This window comes from Falco cherrug, chromosome 1 (genome assembly GCF_023634085.1).
Source record: "Falco cherrug isolate bFalChe1 chromosome 1, bFalChe1.pri, whole genome shotgun sequence".
NCBI classification, from domain to species: Eukaryota; Metazoa; Chordata; class Aves; order Falconiformes; family Falconidae; genus Falco; species Falco cherrug.
Window position 1 is genome coordinate 97,547,574 of NC_073697.1, and position 19,077 is coordinate 97,566,650.

General features: G+C 53.1%; 1 protein-coding gene across 13 annotated transcripts in view; it reads right to left on the reverse strand.

Moving 5' to 3' along the window:
• NCOR2 (nuclear receptor corepressor 2) overlaps nt 1–19,077 on the reverse strand; it is a 253,677-nt gene that overhangs the window by 82,973 nt on the left and 151,627 nt on the right. For 8 of the 13 annotated variants that reach the window (XM_055710819.1, XM_055710865.1, XM_055710851.1 and 5 more), the window contains 4 exons: nt 10,499–10,565; nt 5,328–5,515; nt 3,929–4,025; nt 1,328–1,506 (listed from right to left, as the gene is read on the reverse strand). In XM_055710819.1, coding sequence (XP_055566794.1) covers nt 1,328–1,506; nt 3,929–4,025; nt 5,328–5,515; nt 10,499–10,565 — 531 coding nt within the window. The remainder of the gene's footprint in view (nt 1–1,327; nt 1,507–3,928; nt 4,026–5,327; nt 5,516–10,498; nt 10,566–19,077) is intronic. The other 5 variants (XM_055710891.1, XM_055710843.1, XM_055710884.1 and 2 more) reach the window with 3 other exon arrangements.

The window sequence follows — 19,077 nt, forward strand, 5'->3', positions numbered from 1 at the left end:
CGAGCTCCGTATCACCCACGGTGATGACACAGAAACCACCGTGCACAGCAGGATGCAGGAGCTGGGTGTGGATTCTTCCAGCCCCATTAGCCAGGCATGGCCCAGCCATTAAAGACCAAGTAATTAGCCTTTGCGTCATTTGTGGGCAAGGCTGGCTGTTTGGAGTGTCACATTTTAAGGCTAATTAGCAATGAGGATTCTCCTCTACCAAAGGCCTGGAGCCGGTTTGCTTGTTTTGTTCTTTTTCGGTCCATCTTGGCAATTAGTTATTTCAGCTGCAAACAGGAGGCATCACGAGCAGGGACGGGAGGAGGGATTCGGGACATGGAGAGGCTTCCAGCATGGCTGGCCACGGGCCTGCTGGTAATCCATGGAGCCATCCTGTGATCATCCAGAGGCCAGACTAAGGCGGTGCTGCTGCAAGGGATGAGGTGACCCTGGCACACCCACATACCTCCACGTCCAGCATGTCCACAGCAGCGAGCCCTAGCAGAGCTCACCCTGCTGGAAGCTCAACCCCAGCTCTGTTTTCACAGACACAGCACACTGGGGGCACCAAGGATGCTCTGGTCCTCCACGCAAACACACCTGAGCTATGAGATACAGGGGAGCCTGGATGTGAGACTGAGGTGGGACTCACAGCTTGGCTGACAGCACGGTGGTACCCAGGGAAGGGATCAGCAGTCCCTCAAGTGATCTCAGTTGATAAAGTGAAGCTGTTCCCAAGTAGTGCTTGCAAACAGGAGAAAGCACTGCAGCCAGAGTTTGCATGTGTCCGATGTGGGAATGCATCCAGGGAAACAGCAGCTGGTGGCAAATCCTGCAGACGGCAGGATGGAGTGCTGAGGGATGGGCACCAGCTGGAAGCTGCAGCCTGAGGGGGTCTATATGGTGTGGGGCTGGATGCTGATGGCCCTGAGAATCCCCCTGGACACACAGTGCCCAAAGGACAGCATGTAAATTCAAAAATGTAACAGCGTATGGAGCATTGGGTTTCACTGGCATTATCCTTAAACTGGCTGGTTCAACTGGGGATGCCGAAGCAGAAAAAATTCCAGTTCTCGCCCTGTCACAAGCAGTGGTTCCCACACTTCTGTGGGCAGGCACCCCCCCCCAACCACACAGAAAGGCCCGAGGCTCCTGTGCAGGTGCATCACCTTGTGCCCAGGTCCAAGGCAACACAGCAACTGTGGCTGCATCCCTGAGGGGCAAGGCAAGCCCTTCGGAAACTGATGCCTTAGCACGCTGGGGTCCCAGCCAAAGCACCGCACAGGTCCTGTCCGCGCTTCCCCAGGGCTGCACAGCGAGAGGTGTGGGATACACTCACTTTTCCCGGAAGGTCTCCTTCTCCTGCTCACTCCACATGTTCATCACCTGCCGGTCCTTGTAGACCTTCATGGGGTCATCCATGAGGCCATTCATGTTGATGAATTTGATGCGCTGCTGGTCGGCATCGTAGAGCATGGGCGGGATGACGGCGAGCTGGCGCATCTGCTTCTCCAGGTTCTTTGGGGAAAGCAGAGAGAACAGTTGGTCAGCACCATGGGCCCGCGGGAACCGCAGGGGACAGATGTTCAAGAGGAAAGGACAGGCGGAGGAACAGAAGAATTCAAAAGCGAGCACTAGACAGCTTTATTGCTAGAGTAATTGTAAATTAAACGCTGAAAGAGGCTATCGCTGTCAGCCAGGAAACAATTAATCTTTCATTTTGAAATAAAAGGCCTTAAGATACCACATGGAAATTTCTGACTTAAGCAAAATCGCTCTTGACCATGACGAGAGGCAAGTCAAAGCCACGGTGGCACAGGGAATACAAACCCCTTCCCAGCCATCAAACCTGTGGCCACATGGGGTTCGGCCCCCCCACCCCAAATTGCAAGGGAAGCAGATCAGCTCAGCAAAGCTTTCTGAAAGGGTGGGCAGAGGGAGACGTCACGTTTCCCTTCCACGGGAAACCTTAGTATTTTTTCAGGCTTCAAATGTCACCACAATGGGGCCATCATTCCTTTCTTTCCTCTTACTGCAACACCCTGGGACATAATCTGATGCCTTTACTCCAGCCTGTTCATCCAGAGCCCTGGCTGCACACCAGGACAGGACAGACTGGGCACACTGCTTTCCTTAAGTATTTGCAACAGAGTGGCCAATGCGACAGACATCTCATAGGTGCTGTCCCCTGCCCAAATACCAGGACTATGCCTTCAGCTGAGCTGCTGGTGGTCCTCTGGCACGGGTCTGCCCCGTGGGGATGCAGGGATGCTCTGGCCACCCTCTCTCATTGCTAGCAGCACCATCACTCTGAGTCCTCCCTGTCACCTGAAATGGCACTGGTCAGACACAAATTCCAACCCTTGACCCAGGAAGGCCAGGTCTCAAGTGCTGCTGTGTTAATTTCCAGCTAGATGCTGGTTCCTGGGAGAACAGTCATGTCCAATACTTCCAGCAAGCTGCCAACCCAGCCCTGCCCAGCACCGCTCTGCTTCCCCACTATGACTGATCAGACCCAACCTCCTCTTCCCAAAACACAGCTCTCCACACAGACAAGGATGCTTCAGCTCCCTTCATCACGCTCTGATCTGCACTAGGGCACCTCATGTTTAGCAGCTGGCTTCTTCAGATGCCCTGAGGGTGTCATCTCACTGTGGGAGGCTGGGAACAGCTTGCAGCCAGGGCATCGACCCTGAGTGCCACAGACTGCCCCGGCTGAAGGAGCGAGCCCTGGGCAGAGCCAGGGCAGGCAGGGAGGCAGCTGGCAGGAGCTGAGATCACACAGCCTCTGCTTTCGCCCCGCAGGATCTGGGGGTGCTGAGCCATGCAGATACAGCCCACCAGCGGGCAGCCAGACCTCTCCCCTCTCCAGCAACGCACCGGGGCAAAGAGCTGGCCCCCGCCAGCAGCGATGCTCCCCAGCTCTCACCTCCCTGCTCCATCCAGCCCTGTGGAAGGGCTGGGAGCTCTGAAGGTTTGCCTTTGAGACAAGCCAAGCTGTGCCTCGGGGCTCAGCAGAAGGCTGTCAGGGTGGAATTTAGCAGCACACTGTGCAGGAGGTCAAAGGCAACTGGCTAACGCTCCCCTTGGCCACGACCTCCGCAGAGCTGTATGTTTCCCTCTGCTCCTGAGATCCATGTCCTCCGGGTTGTTACCTTGACTGGCTAACAGCAAACTGCCCGGGACCCAGGGCAGGAGCGAACGGCGGCGCACAGGCAGCAAACATCTCAGCTATTGCCGGGCAATGTCTGCTCTCCCCTCCCAAATGCAATCCATTCACTGCAGCTCGTCTCCGTGCCAAGAGAGCGGAACCCTTGTGAAACCAGATCCAAACGAAGCCAAGGTCACGGGGATGTTTCAAGATGAATGGAGCACTCCCAGAAGATGTGGGCCAACTGGCTCATGTACAAACCATTCATTCCATAGGATTCCCCTGTGTCAAGCCGCACAGCCCATTCAAACCAAAACGAAACAGAAAAACCCCTCCATCCGGCAGCCAGGGCGCCGGTTCCCTTCCCACCTCCACTTCCAGTTTAAACCAACAGCTAGGAGGAGTTTGTGGGGTGCTCCCCGGGCTGAGCAGCGTGCTGGGGTTTCAGGTCCTTAAGAGGCAGCTGGATGCCAATAAACACTACCCACCAGCCGCCAGCTCCTGGGGCACTTTGTGCCGTGTTCTGCTCCTGCAGAACCGTTGCACAGCTCCATTACGTCTCTCAGGTGGCTGGAAAGATGCTGCTGCATGTTAAATGAACACCTCACTTTGGATCCTGTCCAGAAAGCGTATTAGGCATCATGGCAACCTCCCCAGCCTCAGCGTGGCCTGAAGTTAGTGGGATTTAGTATTGGATTTCACCGTGGGAGCTGGCAGTACTCTCCTGCCTTCCTCAGAGAAGAGCGAAGTGAGGGGTAAAAAGAAGGAGAAAGGACAACCCAGTCTCACCTCTTGTTCTGAGAGCCCGTCGATGATTTCTGACACCTCGTGCTCGCTGCGTGCAGCTGACATGGAGAGCCCGCCACTGCCCCTCTGTCCTACCCTGCTGGGAAAGGGCAGTCAAACACTCAAACACTGCCGCTCCACGTCATAACCAGCAAACCACATTCACGACAACTCTGCTGTCCTCCTTGTTGGCCTCCGTAATGGTGTTCTCCCCACATCCCACCCAGGCCACCCCATCCCACGCTGTGTGAACGGCTCCTGCTGCAGCCCTGTGGGCTCTGACACGCTTATTCCTGCCTGGAGAGCACTGTCCCCTGTGTCCCCTGGCTCGACAGCCTCAAACCACCTTCCTCACCTGTGCCAGCTTCCAGGATCGCTACAACAGAAGGACATTCCATACCCAACCATACTCTCCCCCGTATTTTCTCCTGTTCATGGCACCACAGCAACAGCATAAAGGTGTCAGTGCTGTGCCACCACACCTGGTTTGCAAATGCTGCAGGAACTTTGAAATCAAAACCAGCCACCGACATCTATCCCCCCCAACATCACCCAGCGTAACTGCCACATGCCCCAAAGAATTAAAACTTTTCTTTTTAAGCAGGTCAAAAATGCAAACATTTCTCCGTACCATTTCTCCCCTTCTCTTTCAGAAAAAATAAAGGCACTGATCAGGAAATTTGGACCCATCCAGCTGTTAGCAGGGCACAAGGATAGGATGCTGGCAGAAGGGTTTGGGTTCTGCACGCATCAGGTGGCCCTGTGCTGAAATGGGAAGGACAGGCAGTTTTCAGCAAGAGGGGTGGAGATCATGACATCGTGTCACCTCCTGGCAGGAAACAATGTGACCTCAGTTGCACTTCCAATGAGGAGGAGAAAATGGACAGGGGATGGGAGAGGCAGGGGACCTCCCTCTCAGTGAGACATTTTGCTCCCTTCGTATCATTTGTGGTCATTCCTAGAACCTCTGCAGATGTTTCTTCACCCTGCCCATGCTCCGATCAAAGCATGCGCATGTATTAAATCATCAGCATCACCAAAGGCATCTGCAAGTCTCATACATCTTAATTTGGGCCCACCAGTAAGGCAGTAATTAGTGCCATCCCGCCAGGCAGCCGGCACAAGGGAGCTGCACCTTGCTGGGAGGTGGCCAGCCAGGAGACCAGCAGCAGAGGGGAGGCAGCAACCACATTCCTGACATTTTTCCTTCTCTCTTAGCTCTGTGCTGAGCCACCCTGGGGAAAAAGTAGCACAGCTGCTCCTTTGCTGGCTTCTGCCTTTGACTAGAAGGGGAGAAAAGGGACTGAGAGCCATCCCAGCCCACTCCTCCCACAACCAAATCCCACATCCATCCCCAAAGAAAAAAGAAAGGCTGTCCGATACCAGCTCAGCCCCTTCCTACCGCTTCTCCTCTAACCTCTGCATGCGCTCTTGCAGTTCCCGCTGCTTCCGGATCTCCGGGAATTGCTTCTCATAGTATTCCCGCACTTTGCTCTCTTTGGCACGGCGCCGGGGGTTATTTTCAATGCGCTCCACTTTTTTTTCCCAGGCCTCCATCAGCTGGTCATAGCGCTGGCAAAATTTCTGTTCCTGAAAGGGCAGAGGGAGAGAGGGAGCTCAGACGTGCCCAGGAAGGGCAGCTCCTCCAGGCCTGTCCCTCGATGGCTGCTCAGGCACAGCGTGACTCAAGTCGCTTAGAGAAAGAGAGTTCATTAGGACGTGGATACGCGCCAGGGTCTGGGACCAACCCAAGGGGAAATTCTCAAAACAGGCCATCGGGTGCCCTCAGGCTTCTCCCCTCCAGACCCAACGTCTCAGGTGAAGCCAGGACTCTCACCCAGTAGGGCTCTGCCCACCCACCGCACCTTCTGCTGAGCACCCTCCAGCACCTGGGGCGATGGGTTCAGCAACCGAAGCCCCAGTGCCAGGGAGGGAGCCCTGCTCCAACACCGCTGGCCACGCACGAAGAGCGCAAGTCACCTGCCTGAGGCCACCAAGCCAGAAGGGATGAAGCACAGCCTTGGGAGAGGACACAGGAGGGCAGCAGGGCATGCAGGGGCTTGCCGAGGTACCCGTAGCCAGGCACCCCTTCCTCCACCGTGCTGGAAAGCAGAAGTATTTTTCCAGCTGCTGCTCCCCCTTTTTGGGCCAGGAGTGGGATAAGCATGTCCCCACTGATGGCAAACCCCGAAACACAGCACTGCAAGGGGTTTCCATGCTGTGTCCCCCTGCGTGACATCCTTGTGGCCCACCCACACAGGTCCAGCACTGCACTTCACCCCCACTATTTATGGGATCAGCCTGGTAACTGCAAAATGCCCATGGACAGGCGAGGTCCACACTGAGAAGATGCCCAGCCACGGTCCCTGACGGCTGCAGTTACAGGAGTGATGGCACCCAGCCTCACGTGAAAGCAGCTGGGTGACCAGAGGGGCTTTTAAGGTTTTGTTTTGAGTGAAACAAATGCATTCTAGGTCCCAAATGAGGAAGGGAAAGCAGATGTTGCTCTGCAAAATAATCAATGGCAAAACCCCAGGTCACCTCCCGTCCCCCATGCTGCTTTCCAGAATAGGCAGCGCAGCACCGGTATCGGTACCGCAGCAGACACAGGGGCAATCCAGATGTTAAAGAAAAAAAATTTCATCTCTTGCCATGGCCACCTCACAACTGGAGGGAAATCCAAGGCTGTAGGGCTTCCCAGATGTGCTTTGCTCTCGTCTTGCTTGCTCTCAGCCACCAAGAGAAAAAAAGAGGGGCAGAAATTAAAAAAAAAAAAAAAACTGAACAAAAAAAAAAGGCAACAAACTGATGGGAACACCTGCTTCCAGGTCAGGAGGCAGCTGGGTTCCCCAGCAGCTCCGTGGCTTGTCACTGGTGCCAGGCACCCACAGCAACCTGCAGCCAGTGTCACACTGACCCTGGCACATGGGTTTGGTCCAGCCATCCCAACCTGGCGATAACCCAAGTGCAGCGAAGTGTCTGTGATCCTTGATGCCTTTTGGAGGCACCTCAGCAATGGTGCGGGGCGGACAAAGCACCTCAAACCCTGCAGCTGATGCACACTAACACTCCTCCCCACAAATCAAATTAATTCCCATTTGCACACCTGGAGCCAGAAGGTTTCCCATCCGCATAGACGCAAAGGAGACACTTGGGTTTTGGCAGGAGCTAAAGGAAACGGCTGTAGAACGAAAGCGAGGAATGAGAAGAAAAATAGAAATGCCCTAGAAGCCACCAAGGGGAATCTTGTGCTACGGGCAATGAGCTATAGGTAATGCCAACAGACCACGGCAGCTCGGAGAAATCACAGCTGCTGCGTTTTTAACCCTCCTGAAGCAATGCTATCAGCCCCCCGAACACGAGCTCCCACCCTGCCAACAAATCTGCTACGTCCTCCTGCTTTCAGAGCATCGCATTTGGGAAAAAGCTATAAATACCCCACAAAGTTTATCAAGCCTCAGCACTGGGAGGCAGCTGGTGCCCTATGCTGCGTGCCAGCCCACAGCGTGGGGGGGGTGGGGGAGGGCAGCCCAGCACGAGGGCTCAGTCTGGTGAGAAGCTTTGAGGCTTTGAAATGTTTTTATTCCCCATGGGAATGAGCCGGTGCTGGGTCCCGCATCACCACCGCCTAGCAGAGCCGCCTGGCACAACTGCCAGGCTGTTTCGTAGCCAGCGGCGCAGCTCTTTTTCTTCCTTTTCCTCCACTCTTTGGGATAACTCCATGAAAGCTTTATCCAGAATTCCTCTTTTAAGGAACCGGTATTTGCAGATGGAAAAAGCAACATCAATCGCACCGCTGATTGCCCCAGCAGCTCACATCCTGGCAGTGGGGCAGGCAGCACCAAAGCTCCCCGCTCACCCCACTCAGCCCTCCAGAGCACAGCTTTGCTGTGGACCAGCTGAGCACCTCTGACTTGCATCTCCTTTCTTAAAGCCCCTTCCCACCATGGAGGAGAGAGACCCTTCCTGCCACACAAGCTTCAAACCCCACAACAGCGGGCTGATCTGCAGCATCCCCGTCTAGTGCTTTTTGGTTCCGCTGGGATACATGCTCCCGCAATCCTCTGCCATCCTTCAAGAGCCAAGATCACAAGCACCTCACAGCACTTTGCATTTCTCAGATCTTCACAGCCCAATCACCAGGAGAAGCTACTGGTCAGGCACTTCAGGAGCAGAAGCGTCTATTCCTTATTCAAGCATCCTCTGAGCAGTTTTAAGGAAGCGTGTCCATTCCTGAGCAACCATCTGCGCCGGCTTTTAGCATCAGTGCTTCCTCTGCTCCCCTTCCCGGCTGGGCTCACCAGCCCATCAGCCCCTCAATCACACAAGTGATGGCAAGCCAAATCGGACTTGACATGCATATCTAAAAATGGATGAATAGTAACGCCGCCGTAGCAGCTGAAGGCAGTTGTAGGCTGTGCCAAGCCCAAGCCCTCCCGCAGCCCACGCTCTCGCAGCTCCAGGGAGCGGAGCAGCTCTTCGGAAGGGAGGGGAAGAGCCAAGGTGACAGGAGGAACCAGTCCAACTCCTATGCAAGCCCCACGGTTTTCTTTCCCTGACTGATGGAGATAAACCTCTTAAAGCCAGAACAGCCCTTTTCACCCTTCTCCCTCTGCAGCATCACCCCTCTGATGGCAATTCAATGTCTTCTGCTGTGCCACCCTGGGTGGAGGCAGGAGGAAGCCCTGGGACCCTCTGATGGGGCTCTCGGGGCTGGACCCTGCAGGGACCGAGCTCTGACCCTGCTCCAGCCAGCCCTGGGCAGTGACAATACCTCAGAAAGTAAGAGAGTCAGAAAGAAATGCAGGCACATAGATGGGCTTTGCTAAAAATAGGGTCTGCTACAAAATAGGCAGAAAAATAGCTAAGCGTACCCATTTTGCAAACAGAATCAGCAAATGCATTCACTTTGCAAATTCAGCAACCGTATGTTGCCTATTTTGTAGAATAGGCAAAATGCTTCCCTAAACTGAAAAATCCCCTTTCAAGGACACTGAATAAACCGGCTGGCAGAAATTCACCTATTTTGCATGACAGGCGACTTTACTGCAAGCCATATTTTAGGAACCGTGTTCTTGCAGCCTAATTAAACCTTTTCCCCCAGCTCCTTGATACTCACAACAGAATGACTCACTCCAGACTTAGCACAGTAACCAGCCATTTCCACCAGAAAGCAGCTCCTGGGCACTTCCCTTCTGGTTTCAATAAAACCACACGATGCTTTGCAATCCCTGTTTTGCAGAAGGGAATATCGATCCACTTCCCACAACTGCCCCAGCCCTCAGCTGCAGCAGGCGAGGTGCCCCGAGAAGCACCCGACTGTTGCACTGGAGGTGTAAGCCCTGTAGCCCCCTGCTAGAAACCTGGAAGAAATTTTACCATCGAAAAGATTAAAAAAACACGTGTTTGGACACAAATGGGAGACGCAGTCGTCCCTCGGAGCGCAAGATCTGTGGCTTCTGGAAGACTGCTACAAAATGGAGGGGGAAAATGAAGCACAGGAAAGAAAAGGAACATGCCTTTATTCACCAGAAATAAGAAAATAATTCAATTGCTGGCTCAGAAATGCCTGTATCGAAAGCTACTTCTAAAGGCAGAGCCTTCAAACCACTTCCCAGGCTCATTATTTTGAATTTTTTCTGACAATTCCTCCCAGCCGCAGCACTTCTGCCCAAAACCAGCACCAAAGACACTGGGAAAACCTGCCCCACTGGCAACTTAAGATGCTAATGCCAACACCTGAGCCTGCCCCAGGAAAGAGACACCAAGTCAGACCCTGGTATTTACATCTTCCACGTAAAACACAGAGCCCTGTGCTGTGAGCTGAATCGCCCTTCACAGACCCCGCAAAACCCACCTTCCCCCTGGGGGCTGTTGGCTGCTCCTGGCATTGCCCCTTCTATGCTGGTATTAGCTCCCGCCAGCAGCTCCTGCAGGCAACTGTCAGCGCTGAAAACCTATAAATTCTGTAAATCCCACATGAACTTTCTCCTCTATTTACTAGGAATTTGCTCCAAATACCTTTGAAGCCACATAATAACCCCCACCTTGCCCCTTGCCTTAGCAAGAACCATCTCCTCAAAGGACACTGGAACTACCTCGCAGGCGAAGCTGCCCAGAAACAAACTGGTGCAGGGCTTGGTTTTTGCTTTAAACCACAAATCCTCAAACATCGCTCTGTGGTCAGCTGGAAGGAGTCAGATCAGTCTTCAGAACATTTACTGGAAGCAGAGTCAGCTTGTTTCACACCTCTCTTAGGGTTCAATTACTCACAGAATAGACATTTACGCTGTGAATAGGCTCTCTGAGATCAGTGAAGGGCTCCGCTTCGATCAAGCCAAGCCCACATGTTTGCTCTGCAGGGGGTGCTTGCGGAAGGAGGTGCTGCCTGCAGCAGGATCAGGGACCTCTCCTTTACGTCCAAGTTATTTTAAGCGTAAGAGATGCCACAGCAACGCATCAGGCAAAGTACTGAGCACCAGCACCTCTCCGCTAGAAAATGTCCTTTCCTCTCTCACGTAATAAATTATGCTGCTTTATACATATAAAATAAGGTGTAAGGGAATCACTTACCCACTGTTTGCGAGCATGATTTCTCCTCTTAAAGTACAAAATTAACTTTTTCCGCATTGCCTGGTTTCTGTAAAGAAAAAACAAAAAATAGATCCAATCAACGAGGCGGCTAAAATCCAAAGCCGGGCTCTCCCCACTCCCAGCTGCTGTGCTCGCAGCACAGTTTCCACCTTAACTTGGAACTGCATCAACTTCACAGCAGCAAACGCAGTTATCTGGGGACCTCGCACCCGCTTAAAGACCAACAAACCCTCCAGCACAAGGAACTTCACCTGCATCTGCTGGTACAAGCAGGACTAAGGTTGAAAAACAAATTCAGAAACTCCCAGTTCTGCAAACGTTCACTGTGTGCTCAGCACTGACCGTGGGCAGATGTTCACCTCTGCATTTACCAACAGGTCAGGCTGTTTCTTGATTATTTTTACATTTTAAGCTGCAAAAACCCAACAGGGTGCTGAGAGCTGGGGGCCTCAGGCCAAGCTCTGCATGGCAGGAGGTGGCTCCCCCCAGCACCCCCGAGCAGAGGCCACCCTGAGTCGCCCCAGTCCCCAGGGCCAGCAGTGATGGAGCTCCCAGCGCGCGCGCACACACACACACACACACACACACACTGCCCAGGGTTTATTCACCCCCGGCTCAGAGGTGCTGATAAGGGGGCAGGACTTCGGCAGGGCTGGCAGCACATATCTCCGAACCTCTTGCTTTGTCGGAGCCCTGCCTAACAAAGCTGCAAACCAACCAGCCAGGAAAGTTCAGCCACTTGCAGAATCAGGACCCACAAGAGAAACTAGCCACTGCAACCACAACCACCCCAGCGTCTGCCCAGACACCCCCCTGCTTTCTTCTTCTTTCTACTTTCTAAAGACAGCATGAAATAATTGCTCAAAGAGAAGCAGCACCAAAGCAGTCAGGAGCTGGAAAGGCTGCACGAGCTCCCAGAGTCCACACGAACCTGAGCACTGAGCTCCTGCAGTCATTCCTGCTACTAATACAGCAATAAAATCTCTAGGTAAAAGGTAGAGACCAGGGGCAAAGGAGTTTCCTTAAGTCTTTTATCCCGATTAAAGGCAGAGCTGCAGTGTGTAATTACTGATCAGGGGCTTAACAGCCTCATGTAGGCATGTTCTGCAGGGTTTTAGCAGAATGAAAAGACACCCTTGCTGCTTCCTCATCGCCTTCTCTGCCTAGCTAATGCGGAAGGGAGAAAACACCCTCCTCCCAGTAAATCCCTAAAGCTAACCAGCAGCAAATGAGACTGGCTGGGAAGGGGCAGAAGGTCCAGCTCACCTAGAGGGAGCACTGGCAGCGGAGTGACTAAATTAGGGATGGAGGGCATTGCAGAAAGTACCAGAATTTATCACTTTTTAAAACTCTCCTTGCTACACCACTAAAGCTTGACTGGCACGTACAGGGACGGGCAGCGATCCCACAGCAAGTGCAGCCCTGGGCAGCCTGGGTCCCTCCAGCCCACCACCTGGCTGCCCCTCCGCTCCAGCAGCATGCCGGGGGACCCCAGCCCCAGCTGGCGGCACCGCAGTAATACTGCCGCCCAATCATTAGCAGGTTAATTTAGGACGGCAATTCCTTGGGGGGTGTGGGGTGTGTGTGTGTGTGTGTGTCTTCAACTGCCACTATCTCCAGGATCATGAATGGAAAGGCAGCAGGACTTGGGACAGGGATGATTTCTTCTCCAGCACAGCAGAGCCACAGTCAGCTTTCTGGCTTTTTTTTTTTTTTTGGTTTGCCAAGGAAGAAAAATAGAGCCTGATTCTCGGTCCTAATAGTACCATTCAAATTTTGTAACTTCTGTTTTCCCCCCTCAGTTAGTTACCAGAGGTATGGGATACAGGCGAGTCCCTGTATCCTGCCTGAGCTGCACATAATCTTCCCTTCGCCTTGAATGCTTTGGTGCAAAAATAGACCTTGATTCTCAAGGCAGCACTAGCCAGTGGCGCTCCTAACTCCTCCGACGGATGGAACACACCAGCTACTGGCTGGGAACAGACTCCAACATCCCCAGCTGAAGCCACACAGCCCCAAATCCCCAAAACACACTTCCAGTTCCCGGCAGCATCAGCGGAAGGCAGAGCATGGGGCTGAAGGCTCCTGCAGAGCAGGCGCTTGGATCCACAAAGGGTTTCTGAGCAAGGGCTTGGATATCAAGCCACGTCCTTTGATTCAGTTTCAGAAATCAAAGTGGCATTGATCATCGGAGGAGGAAAAAATCTAATAAATCCAAGCACGGGGCACTTTCTCCCTTTGCTCTTTTTTGATGGCATGTTTACAAAGGACTTGCTGTTGTTCTGGGCTGCACTGCAAAGACCAGAGGCCACCTCATTAGCTATATTAATAAACATTGCTGCCAAAGGCTTCTCCCTGCTGGATCACACAACGCCACTGTCTTTTGTTTCTGCCTGTGTGTTGCACCCACTGAGGAGCCTCAGAGGGCTGCAAGCAGCTGGCTGAGCTAAACGTCACCACTCCCTTTTGTGCAAACAGCATTCACCTGCCTTAAAAATCAGGGAAACTGAGGCACAGGGCTGCAGTGACATCTGCCCACTTGTGCAAGGAGGAAGGCATGACAAACGAGCAGTGGGCTGGGCTGTGCTGCCTGTTCCGCAGCATCTGTCTCAGGGCTGGCAGGCGAGGTCCAGCCAGCAGCATTCAGCCCCCTACTCACCAGGCCCCCCTCTGCTCACCCACAGGTTCCTGCCCGCCCAAGCCCCAGCTCCCCCTGTGCTCCCACATCCCTTCGCATCCCACACAGTGATCTTCTGTCACCAGCTCTAGCACGGTGTGGCACCACAGCGGGCAGCAAATCCCCCTGCAGAGACCCTACTGAGACCCCCTCGGACAGACGCCCTCCCAAGGCTTCAGCGAACCAGCTCTGACAGGAGGCTGTGCCCAAAAGACACGTTCCCGTTGTCTGTTTATTCCAATCCTGATGGAAACTCTAACACTGGGAAACCGCTGGGGTGATGCTAACGATAACCATGCGCCAGGGGTCACGGATTAGCCCTCTGGGGCCAGCACAGCTGAATCAACCCTTGCCCTCCCCACGCCAGCCTGGGTGACATCCAGGAGCAACGCTATGACACACTGCTGCTGGATCTGCTGCACAAGTTAGCAGGCAACAGGAGAGTAAATGAAGAAAATTAACAGCTCTTACGCAGCTGATGGGTTGCCTTGAGTTTTGCATCATGGCTGACCTTGAAAATGCTAATACAGGCAAAGACTTAATGGCTTCGCAGCTGCAAAAATCAGGAATGCCTTGAAAGCCAGTGTATGTTTACCACCATCAAGGCTGAAGTAATCAAAGAGTGAAAGGATTAAAAACAACAACAAACCCCCCTCATGCCCTAAATGTTTTTGCCTTTTTTTTTTTTTTTTTTGCATAAGGTCAGCCTTTCAAAGGTTAATACAATCTTGGTAAATATAAATAGGCTTCACAGTTTATCTTGCTACGTGTACCACTGTTACTTAGAAACCATTTGCAGCGAGGTTAATTCAGGCCAGGCGTCTCCAAAGCACAAGCTGTGCTCCCTGGGCAAATCCCAGAGCCAAGCACAACGCTGCGGCACCGGCAGGAAGGTCCGGGCTGTCTGCTGGGAACCTCGCACAGAAATAACCACCCACCCTAGGGCAGCACACGGGAAAGGTCGCTCCTGCCAGGTGCCAGCCCTCCTTCATCATCCTCCTCGGCAGCCTGAATCCTCACAGCTCCCTGCCTGCGGTTTGCTGGGGCAGAAGAAAGGCGTTGGGGCTGGAGACCTGAAGGGCACAGACTCCATGGGGTGAGGATGAGTTCACAGGCAGGAGCGGAGGCTCCTTAGATAAAGCAACAGTGACTCTTGTGGGCAGCTCGAAGTATTGCCGGGCTGGCACACCACGCACCACCCGGGTCGGGAGGACACGGGTGTCCCACACCGCTGCTACGGCAGGGCAGGCTGGGATGGACTCAGCGAGACATGGAGCCTGCCCGGCTTCTGGCAAGCTGGTGGTCGAGGGCTGCCAGATGGCACATCCCCGTCCTTGTGGTCAACAATCCATCTAAGCACTGCCTGAGCCCGTCTGCATTTCTGCCCTCCCCATGGCCACAGGCTCCATAGCTCCCTGGTGTACCCGTGGGGGAAGACCTTTCTGGTGGGCTCACAGCTTCACGTAGCATCCCTCAATGGCTGCAATGCCATGGTCAATACACATTTCCCACCTGCCTACTTCAGTGTAGTCCCAGTCTAACGCTTCCCTCAAAGGCAGCTCTTCTCCAAGGTGAGGACACCATGTCCAGTGACCTCCTCCATGCCTTTGGTCACCAGAGGAGCTTTTCCTGCACCTTCTCTGAAGGCAGCAGGGAAATCAACCAGCACAGGTCATGCAACCACCACAGCCTGCTCCACAGAGACAATGACCTGGTGAGCTTCTGTGGACCCCAGGTACTGAGCCACCTCCAGCCAGCCCCCACAAGGAGGGCTCCCGGCCACTGCTCTGCAAATGCCTGAAGGATTCCTGTCGTTGTTGCTGGTGAACCAACCCAGTAATGATCTCCTTCCACTATCCCTGCAAGGGGAACATAAGCCGAACCTGCTGCCAAGGCTGGGGGTGATCTGGGGGCTTTTCCACATCAGAGGGCCATCTGTTTGGAGCCCAGGGTGGCAGAGGCTCTCAGGAACAGCAGGTCCCCTGCTTTAGGAGCCAGGGAGCAACTGGACAAATGCAGCAAGAGCCCTAGTACCAGGCACCAGTCTGAAATGGGGCACAACCCAGGTGGGGAGCCTGGGGTGGCCCCACCAGTGCCCAGCCCTTCCCCACAAGCACTGGCAGGCAGGGAGAGAAAACAGATCAACCAAGGTAAACTAAAAACTGAAATTTGACATTTGATTGTCACCTGCCACCAGCACAGGAAGCAGGATTCAAACACTATCTGTAAGTTTGGGTGTGATTCTGCAAAAGCTTTTTTTCCCTGCATAAGTGATGCTCACCCCACAGTCCCACTGACCTAACTGGGGAGCTCCACACCATCCCCTAAACCACCGAGTGAAACATCTCCCGCTCCCAGCAAAGCCAAGGGAGCCCTGTGGGAGCAGCCGCTTCCACCTTAACTGGCTCGGCACAAAGTTGGTTTTGGTTTTGGGCTTTTACAATGGAGCCAGTCAAAGGAGAGAACCCGTAACTCTGACTTTTGAGTCACTTGGCTCGCGTCCACACGAAGGACTTGGCTCCGATCCTTCCGGAGGCTGCGATCTTAAAAGGATGTGCGCGCCTGCCTGCGTGTTGGCGCTGCTGCGGACGCACATGTGGATGCGGCCAAAGCCCTGGGGTAAGGCTCCCAGGGACACAAAGAGCCGATGCACTGCCGCACACCTGGCCCAGCCCGCCTGCAGAGACCTTCAGCGGGTGCAAGACGAGATGAAAGGAAGTTCGCTATTTGATCAAAACTAATCAGGGGTATTTCATTACACAGGAACGTCTTTCATCAAACAGCCAGTGCAAACAAAGTTGGGCTCAAGCCTGCAAAGAGCAAGGGGAAGGAGGCAGCAAGCAGCTGGCAAAGCCATTGTGCGGCCAGATCGATGGTGCAGGCGAGGGTCGGAAACGGAGGAGCCTCCTGGCAATCCCAGCGAACAAAGCGCTGCCAGCGAGGCCGAAGATCTGCGAACCACGGCAACCAAGGAGCACAGGCAGAATGCTCCAAGGTGAAACGAGCCAAGAAGCAACACAGAGCGTACAGGAACGGCTGCATCCCCCCAGGTACGCCTGCTCCTATGCATCGCTGCTGCCAGGACCCCCATTCCCTACCGCTCCAGCTGCAAGACGCCCTGCAGAGAGGGCAGGGAGCAGGTCATGCTGTTCGTGGGTCACTGCACTCGTGCATTTGCTTGCTCTGAAATGGCTGGAGCACAGAGCTCCAGCTGGCAACGCACTGCAACCTATTAACCCCAAGGCAGGGCACGTTCCTGGAAAGCCAGCTGTTCGGAGCAGTTCCATTGCAATATTCAGAAACTCTTTTCTGGGGAAGAAAAGCCAAACAGATCTGTAGATAATATTCCCCTGGAGCCCTTGAGCTTTGGGATGGATTAACGCACCCCCCCAGCACCATTAAGGCCTCCGAGAATGGAGTGGTCGAGGTTCGTAACTCTGGATGTACAAGGCAGGCAGGCTGTCTTTGTGCCCAGAAACAACACTCAAGAAAAAGACGCTTCTCAAATCATCCTCTGCAAGTCCAAAATGCATTCAGCTTCCAAGGGTCCAAAGTCATCACTGGAATTCATGTTTGCACCGTTAATTCACCTGGTGGTTCACCCGCTGAGGCCAATGAGACGCTTGTGCTCCAAGGAGGAGATGCCTTGGCAAGCAGGGTTGCCCTGTTACCAGAGCCTGCCCTGGCCAGACCCCAGCACAACCCGTCAAGGTCCCCACAGTACCACCTCCTTGCAAAGATGTTCCCACTGAGATGCTCAAGCAACTCCCTTGGGCAGCAATTACATCCACGGTTCTTAACAACAGATGGGAAGTTCACGCCCATCTCATTTAGGACCTCACTTAGGACCAAAATGAGACAAGGGCAAGTGCAGAAGCACTTCTGGCCAACGGTCAGGCACCCGTCCTGCACCTCTGCCTTCCCCTGGAGCCCAAGCTGGAAGTGCAAGCCCAGGTGTTGCAGGACAGTCCACCCAAAACCAGCGTTGGGCTTTTCACTGGTGAGAAAAAGCAGCAGAAGGTTGCAGCGTGTGTCTCCATCATTTAGTAATTCATCACAAGGTAATACTTCTGCCCCAGTGCATGCCAACAGAGAATAAAAGAGATGAGAAACCTTGAATGGGATGAGCAGGGAGCTGCTAGGTGAATTTCTAATGAGGAAAATGTCTACAAGCCCTAATAAAAAGACCTGAAAGAGAATGCATTAGTAATGACAGGGTTTTGGAAGAGCATTTGTGTTACATGTCAGGCTTCAACTATGAATTCCGAGGCAATCCAGTGCTACTAAACCCCCTTAACAGCCAGTAATGAAAAGATGACTTAAATTTTCCAAAGTGACAGGTGATTTAGAAAGCCATAGTTAGACTTTCAGAGGAAATCTGTTCTGCTCTTGGGGGGCAGGGGGGAGGCATTTGGAAAAGAAAAAGATATTCAGAAACCCCTAAACCTCGGAAAATCCTGACTTCAGACTTTGATTCTAAAGAGGCAAAATGTCGTGTCCCCCCATCAAAAATCAAAAAAATCTATCAGCTGCAGATAACAACCCTGATGTGCAAATAACAGCACACACAGCTTTCCTGAGGCTGGATCTGGACACACAAGAAAACCAGAATCACACCGAGCTCTTGATCTGTTCTAACTGTACACACAGACCCTGGTCCTCCAACACCCCCCCCAGCATCTCAAGGGGATGCAGCCTGGCATCAACCCCACCCCTGCTGAATTCCAGCGTAAAAGCAAGGAGATGCTCTTGAAGGGAAGGTTTGAAGCAAACCTGGTGAACAGCACCTTGCACTTACTCACCTTGGGCTTTTCAGTTTTCCTTTTGTGTGCTTTTTTGAGGCTCAGCAGCTCACATTTTGCTTTCAAACACAAATCCCACAGACTATGATTTCAAGATGACTGCTTTGGGAAAGGGGGGAGGAGAGTCCTACTGGGCTGTTTTTCAGGGCTGACCGAGCAGGAAGCTCCTGCCGTAGAGATGAAGGCCCCCTCGGAGAATCTCTCACCAGGTAGAGCAGGTAATTGATCCTGCTCATGTGAACATCTTGTCATTTTTCAAACACTTCGAGGAAAGAGGGTTAGTATCTTTGGTGCCAGGGTCTGAAGAATACACGAAATCACTACCAGGGCCACGGCAGGAAGAGCAGCTCTCCTCCTCTTGCATTCCAGCCGGCAAAACACTGGAATAAGAGACCTAGACCAGATGCACTGGTGCTTAACTGGTGCACAAGTCGGCGTCCTCTGCATTTGTCACTGTATGTCTGTAAAATCTTAAAAAAAAAAAGGGTCTTGGCAACCTCCTCGGCTGATGCAGAAACATTCATGTGGCCTCCAGTTGTGTCTGCAATGCACCTTGAAGGAACCTGTCGGCCCGTGGCAAAGCCAAAAAATTCACATCTTGAAGAAGAGTAAGGACCAAGCTAGCTAGGGGAGCAAAGCCACCCCATCCCTACAGAAACGAGGGCACAAACCACTGCTCTCTCCTCTCTCGAGAAAGCGGCAGAGCCCTTCCCTCCGACAAAGCAGGTTCAAACAGAAAGGACACAGTCCCATCAAAGGTAGGTCAAGTGTTCGTCACAAATCGCTCGGCGGTGCCTCAGCTCGGGCAGCAGATGTAGCATACAAAATTAACCACGTTTGCTCGAAGCCTGCACTCACAGGTGAGCCAAAGGGACCCCAGCAGACGGGTAACAGAGCACAGCCAGGCGGCTAAATAGGCCTTAAAAGCTTTTGAAGCTGCAAACACTGGAATGAACTGGGGCATGAAATTAATTTTAACTGTACTGAATAGGAGACAGGCCATAAAACTCCATGAAAATAAGAGACCAGTAACATTTCAGTAAGAGAAATCCTCCCCGTAACTCCCCAGTCAGCTCTAT